The sequence below is a fragment of the Girardinichthys multiradiatus genome, chromosome Y, assembly GCF_021462225.1.
Source record: "Girardinichthys multiradiatus isolate DD_20200921_A chromosome Y, DD_fGirMul_XY1, whole genome shotgun sequence".
NCBI classification, from domain to species: Eukaryota; Metazoa; Chordata; class Actinopteri; order Cyprinodontiformes; family Goodeidae; genus Girardinichthys; species Girardinichthys multiradiatus.
In genome coordinates, this window is record NC_061818.1 from 38,174,284 (window position 1) to 38,181,715 (window position 7,432).

Sequence of the window (7,432 nt, forward strand, 5' to 3'; positions counted from 1 at the left end):
GTAGATTATGTTATTCTCATGGCTGTATATTGATATATATTTTATTGTAAGATATGTTTTAAATTAATTATTTTACCCATTTATCATTTAAATTTCTTATGTCTGTAATTTTCTACCGCTTATTCCATAGTGGGTCGCGGGGGAGCAGGTACCTATCTCCAGCAGTCTATGGGCGAGAGGCAGGGTACACCCTGGACAGGTTGCCAGTCCATCGCAGGGCAACACACAAACAACCAAGCACACACTCATTCATACACCTAAGGGCAATTTAGAGAGACCAATTAACCTAACAGGCATGTCTTTGGACTGACTGACTGATGTCTGTAATTTTATTTTCTCCATTCCAAGTTTCCAAGTTATTTTCTATCTTATGTTGGTATTCAGCCCTCCCGAGTCAATACATTGTAGAATCACCTTTTGCTGCAGTTACACCTCAGCTCTTGAGGTATTTGTCTTTACCAGATTTGCACATCTAGAGGCTGAAGTTTTTACTCATTCCTCTTTGCAAAACAGCTCAAGCTCAGTCAGATTGAATGGAGACCGTCTGTCATCAAGTCTGGTCGCAGATTCTCAATTGAACTTAGATCTGGACTTTGACTAGGCCATTCTAACGTATTATCATGCTTTGATCTAAACCATGGGCTTTAAACTCCTGTCCTCAAGTCTCCATGTTTCACTGTGGTCTGATGGCCTGTTCAGTGTAATCTGTATTGTTGATTGATCTGCCACACATACCATGTTGCAGTGTTTGCAAACCAAAAATGTTAATTGCGGTCTCATCTGACCAGTTCTTCCTTCCACATGTTAATTTAATATGTCCTGCTGTTACAAAGACTTCATGATGCCATGTGCTCTAACAAGCTTTCTGTGGCCTTTTGAAGAGACTACTACACCAACTGCATATAGTTGAATGACATGTTCTCTTATCTTTCCCATTTTGAAAAGTGGGTACTTGAAATAACATCATATTTAGATCCCAGGGAAGCAGGAAGCCAGGGATATCTACTTTCTAGTTCCTAGACTAGACACAATTGGTTTCCCATTAACGGTACCAACAATAGTGACGAGGGACTTTTTGGTAAAAACAAAAAGTTTTTTAATTTCTAAATTTTGGCCACTGAATAAATGTTCTGAAATAATAGAGTGAACATTTATACATTTTTCAGTGTGAGATTATGCTACTGCTGTAAAAATCTGTAAATCCCACTACGTCCCATTAAGCAGAAGGAAATTCACCATCATAATTCACGGATGAGAATGTGATGTTGCAAGTTTGTGTATCAAATGGGAATCTGTAGAGGTCGAACTTGCAGGCGTAGGTCAGCTGGAGCCGTGTGTTCACACGGACCAGCCCGCTTGAAAGCACACTGACTAGAGCATCGTCTTGAGAACCCCTATTATCAGAGGCACTAAAAGAGAAGGAAAAAGATCAAAACCAGACCGTTAAGCCATCAATGTTCAATTGATATCTTTACAAGTAACTTACTCCTCCTGGATAATTATATCTGGGATCCAGATCATCGAACTTGGAATGGTCAGTATATCCATCCCACAAAACTCAGAGGAATTCCAGGTCAGAAATTCATTTATCCAATACTGAAAAAGCACAAAGAAAGGAAAAGCTTCACCTGTTGAATCAAATTATGACAAAACTCAATCATTTATTTTCTTACCATTTTGATCCAGATGTGGTTTGTGACAGTTTGTAACTTCTCATCCTGCAGACAACGAGCATCATTATAGAGAGGTTATCACCCAAAACCAGCTGGTAACAAAGTTTTTATAAAGTTTTGTTTTGGCTGGATGGAGGAGGTCAATGTTATGAAGATTTTGTTTTTATACGACAGAGTTGGGAAACATTTCATTTGTGATTTAAACAACATTTGGACTTTAACCTTTCACCTCTAAAGTCTCTCTGCTCTTCTGCTAATTTCACCTAACCTGCTAAATGTTAAAATTTAATCAAAGTCTAGATACAACAAAGCATCATTATTCATTCATAAGGCCCATCAGCAATGTTTTCCTGGATGTCCAAGCTGTTGAAAGTAATCTGCAACTATATAGCACTTTTCTATAAGACAAAATATTTTATTTGCTTTTAATTAGAATAATCTTTAATTATTCGATCAATGCTGAACATTCATTATATCAAAAAGCTGCTGTAAATGTGATTGTTTTCTGTTTTACGAAACGTTGAATGCACCAACCAGTTTCAAAAAGGCAAAATAAAAATTATTTTCCAAAGTCTCACATCCATGAGAAGATAAACTCTAATTGGCTAAATCTGAGGTTATCTTTAGCTCATAGGGTGTATGACATCACATGGCTCCTCTGATTGGCTGCTGCCACCAAGAGGCTGTCAGGAAGGTGGAGGTCCTTCAAAACAACCACAGTTTGTGTTGCTCTTTTTCATCTCAAAATTACTATTAGGTCAGAAAATTTCCTAATTACAGATTGAATGTAAGTGTTTAGTTTACAGTTACCTGGTTGTCCTTCATTTTGTCCTTAGTCAATTAAGTTTGCTTTGTTTTATCATCCCTGGTTAGTTCATCAGTAATACAGACATAGTAGCATCAATGTTAGATATGAGATTTACCCTTTCATTTTTTAAACTGTTAGACTTTTGATGCTTTTTCTTTGAATAAACACAATAAAAAATTTTAATAGTGCATGATTAGAATATTCATGCTAGTACTTATTGTCTTCTGCTTCTCCGAGACCGGGTCACAGGAGCAGCAGTCTCAACAGGGATGTTCAGACTTCCCTCTCCCCAGACACCTCCTCCAGCCCAAGGCGTTCCCAGACCAGCTGAGAGACATAGTCCGTCCAGTGTGTCCTGGGCTGTCCTCTGGCCCTCCTCCAGAGGGAGGCGTCCAGGGGACAGCTGGAACAGATAGCCACCTCCGCTGACTCCTCTCGATGTGGAGGAGCAGGGGCTTTACTCCGAGCTCCTACCGGATGCCCGAGCTCCTCACCCTATTTCTAAGGGAGTGCCCGGCCACCCTATGGAGAAAGCTCATTTTAGACGCTTGTATCCGGGATCTCGTTCTTTCGGTCATGACCCAAAGTTCATGGCCATAGTTGAGGGAAGGACTGTAGACCGATCTGTAAATCGAGAGCTTCGTCTTTTGGCTCAGCTCTCTCTTCACCACAACAGACTGGTGCAGTGTCCGTGTTACTGGGGCGACCGCACCGATCCGTCTGTCAATCTCCCGCTCCATTTTCCCCTTACTCGTGAACAAGACCCCGAGATACTTGAACTTGTCCACTTGAGGCAGGAGTTCCTGTCCAGAGTGATGGCCCTGGACTTGGAGGAGCCTTGGACATTCCAGCCGCTTCACACTTGGCTGCGAACCACCCCAGTGCATGCTGTAGGTCATGGCTAGAGGGGGCCAACAAGACCACGTCATCTACAAAAATAAGAGACGAAATCCACTGGGCCCCAAACCAGACCCCCTTTGGCCCTTGGCTGCGCCTAGAAATCCTATTAATGGAGGTTATGAACAGGACCGGTGACAAAGGGCAGCCCTGCCAGAATGATCTATATTTTTATTTTTATAATACTTACAATACCAGCACCTTCCTCACAGCAGACATATCTGTGCCCAACAATCTGCAAACATTATGTTGAATTTTTATTTTAATTCATTCCATCACATTAATATAGTTATGCTTAATATGCCCCTGGGGTCAACCATCCAAAGCAATGTTCAGGGTACAAGAGGTGAGAAAGAGAGTTCAGAACAGGTGGAGTGGATGGAGACGAGTAACAGGGAGGGATCTACGTCAGAAAAGGAAAGGAACGATAATAGTGACGCGTGCTGACATGGATACCTGTAGATGGAGGTCTTTGAAGGTCTTTGAATTTTGATTTGAAGTGACCAATGTGGACAAGATTTGAAAGTAAGGCAGTTTAGACATGTGCAGAGGAAGGTTTGTGGGTATTTTGTTTGGATGTGGATCTGCCAGAGAGAAGGTACAGAAGAAGACCACAGAGAAGGTTCACCAATGTAGAGATGGAGACTAAGCAGATGGTTAGTGTAACAGTGGAGGAAGGTTAGGGAAGGGCGAGATGGAAGCAGATGATCAGCTAGGACGACCCCTAAAGGAGAGTTTGACAGTTTCCTTCAAGGATTGTTGGGAATATTGGTGTCATGTAGAAATGTCCTCTGTTTTTGGTTGACAAATATATAAATGATGTATCTCTGTGTTTAAATATTTACAATCATAATACAAAATAGGATGATTACTTCAATCCAGGGGTTTTACATGTCAGAACATGATAAAAATGATCTGGCCTTTAAAAAGCTCAAATAAATCTGACCTCAAACAAACAAAAAGAACAATAGTCTCCTGTTACTGCCCATCAGTCTGGAAGGTAATTATCAAACTATTTGAAATCTATAATTTATAGAGAGAAAGAAATGTCTGCAAACCTCGATGAACTGAAGAGTGTCAAAATTCCTCCATGACGAAGTGATAAAACCTGACAGATAACTACTTCTGACAGTTGTCGCTGCTAAAAGTGCTAAAAGAGCTGTTGCATCAAAGGGTGTACTTTCTTTTTTACCTTCAGATTTTTATGATGGCTTTCTTTTTTTATAATAAATGATGACAGTGAGAACTGTGTGCTTTTGGACACTTAAGTTTAGACTTAAATGATTTTTGAAGCTGGAAGAGAGCAGATTTTTATTATGTCTTAATTTGTGAAATCCCCAGATTAAGGGTGTACTTTGTTTTCTCCATCAATGTGAAGGCATTTCAAACAAAAACAATCTAGATTTAGTCAATTAGAACAGGGTACTGTGCAGTTTGTCATTCTGTTAAATAATTTACCCTAATCGTCTCACATCTTATCCTTTACTTAGACATTGTTAGCTTTATATCAACAGGCCATTAACATGGTCTCTATCGGGTTTTTGCAGAAGTCGGGGAACAAAGTATGGGGAAATTATTTCACCTTCCATCACTGTCCTAAAGTCAGGAGATTTAGCACTTTTAGGGTCATGCATCCAACTTTGAATATCTCTGCATGCTCGTGTGCTGAGGTTCATTTGTAATTATAAGGAAATATTTAAGGTCTGATGCCTAAACAATCTGTTGTCAAACAAACATTAATTAACAATGCAGTATACAGTGAGATCAGCTTATTTTACTGAATTAGTTAAAACATGTGTGATTAGTGTTTTTATTAAATGTAACAAAATAATCAGTTTTCAACTCAGTGAACAGTGAACAGGACTTATTCCCTTTAAATCTAATATAACGCAAAGGTTAAGTAAATGTATTTTATTCCCATCACAACAAACAGCCAAGCTATAAAAGTGCATCTTTTTTATATAAAATCATCACTTAAAAATACAACAAAATAAAGTGGAAAGCTCAATTAGAGGATGAAAAGGACACTCACCACTTCTAAAATGGCGTCCAGAATCATGCCAAGCTGAACAAGTGTGGTTGTGGTCCAGTTTTTCACAGGACGCACAATCTCAAGAACTTTATTTGATGTAGCCAGGTTCAGGTGATTCATGAGTCCGAAGTATGAGCAGTCAGAACTCCAGCTGCAGGAACAACCTGCTGGGAAACAGCAAACCAGAAACCTTTTCTCTCTTAGCAAGTTATAAAACACGGTTAACATAATTACTAATGTTTATGCTGCAGCAGCTCACCAGCTATAGCTAGAACAATAAGAGTCCTGAGAGCTGCCATGATGTATGCCTCCAGCTCAGCCTGAAAGATCCTTTATAAACTGTCCAGCTGTTAACATACATACTACAATAAAAAGTGCAAATAAGAAATCAATGCATGTATTTAATGGTGACAAACAAGCCTCTTTGGTCCTGTGTTCATGAAAGTCATATTTGTTGGATCAGCTCACGTTTCCTTTGTTGAACTTCAGTTGGACTCAATCAGGAACCGGAGCTAATGTTACTTATGGTCAGCATGAACAAAGCGCTTGTGGCTTTTTAATTAAATTATCCTTATATATGGTTTAGATAAAGATCTATGTGAAAATAATCCAAGGGACTCTTTGTGTGTCAGCTTGATCTAAAGGTACATACAGCATCTCACACTGATAATGTGGAGCACGAACATTTAGGGTCCAATAATATTTACGGACCTGGGAGAAATGTTTCACCACTGTATTGACAGTTCGTGCTTAAAGAAAAGAAAGCACCTGCCAGGGGCTGCTATTCAAATACAGGTGTGATCACCTCCATAAAAGCAGAACTTCTGGTCCGTTGGTCTATCTGGAGCTTGCAGGTGTGTGATAACACAATGCCAAGATGGAAAGACAAGACCTTAGAGAAGAAACTGCTGCTGCAATCTGGGAGGTCTTATAGTGTTATTTTCAAACTATTTGAAGTCCATCATTTATCTGAAATATAGATTATTCACAAGTGCGAAACATCAGGACTGCTGTCAGTCTTCACCGCAGCAATTTCCTCTCAAGGTCAGAACATGCAACATTCAAAAGATATGACAAAATCTAGGAGCTCCATCTCAGACTGTACAGGCTGCATTTAGTTAGGGGAGAACCATTAGATGAAGGCTGAGGAAGTATGCCTTGTTTGGAAGAGTTGAAGGAGAAAATCGGACTGCTGAAAAAAGTAAGACTTAGGCTTGCAAAGTTGCATCTGAATGAACCTCAAGATGTTTCCAGAAAGCCATATGCATAATTTCAGGTCACGCCCCAACTGTCAAGGCTGGTGGAAGAGGGCTGATGGTTTGGACTCATTTTGAGTCAACCATGATTTCCACTGTACAGCAAGGTATTCTGGAGTCAAATGTGATGCCATTTGGTTGACTTCTGAGATTTGGTCTGATCTGGTTCATCAACAGGACAATGCTCCCAAATGCCACACAACATAAAAGCTGAAAAAAGAAGAATGAAAGGGTTGCAATGGTCCAGTCAAAGTCCAGTCCTTCAGAGAGCTGTGCAGAAACAAATGTCTGCAAACCATAATTAGGTGAAGCATCTTGGAGTGGACGTAAATGTATTATCCTCTTTTTATTAAATGTTTTTATTTTAAATATAAAAATAGAAATAAAACAATGGTTCCAAAAAATGACTACAAATTTCCTGAAGTAGATGTAAAAATAATGAAGTTGTGTCTGTACAAAACATTATGTAATATTTGTGGCTCTAGACTAGTTTTACTTTGCTGGAGTGAGGGCAAAAATGTCTCTTTGGATTATAAAGGTTGCAGACCCATGGCCTAGTCAAAGTCAAAACTAACACCCCACTAAGATGTTGTGGTATGACCTTAAATAGGCCGTTCATGCTCAGAAGCCATTCAGTTGGCCTGAATTCAACCAATTCTGCGAAGAAGAGTGGGCCACCAAATCATTCACCATTAATCATAACCATCAAACAACTGATAGTTATGGAGAATGCTTGATGGTAGGTATTACAACCAACGCTTGCAAA

At 39.5% G+C, this 7,432-nt stretch overlaps 1 protein-coding gene across 1 annotated transcript in view; it reads right to left on the reverse strand.

Annotated features, from left to right (window-relative positions):
* The window catches only part of LOC124864902 (5-hydroxytryptamine receptor 3A-like), a 7,054-nt gene extending 1,278 nt beyond the window's left edge, over window positions 1-5,776 (reverse strand). Inside the window, exons 1-5 of the mRNA XM_047359861.1 lie at window positions 5,670-5,776; window positions 5,411-5,577; window positions 1,674-1,718; window positions 1,487-1,596; window positions 1,237-1,409 (exon numbers count right to left, since the gene is read on the reverse strand). Of these exons, the coding sequence (XP_047215817.1) occupies window positions 1,237-1,409; window positions 1,487-1,596; window positions 1,674-1,718; window positions 5,411-5,577; window positions 5,670-5,709 (535 nt within the window). The 5' untranslated portion in view covers window positions 5,710-5,776. The remainder of the gene's footprint in view (window positions 1-1,236; window positions 1,410-1,486; window positions 1,597-1,673; window positions 1,719-5,410; window positions 5,578-5,669) is intronic.
* Window positions 5,777-7,432: the final 1,656 nt, after the last annotated feature.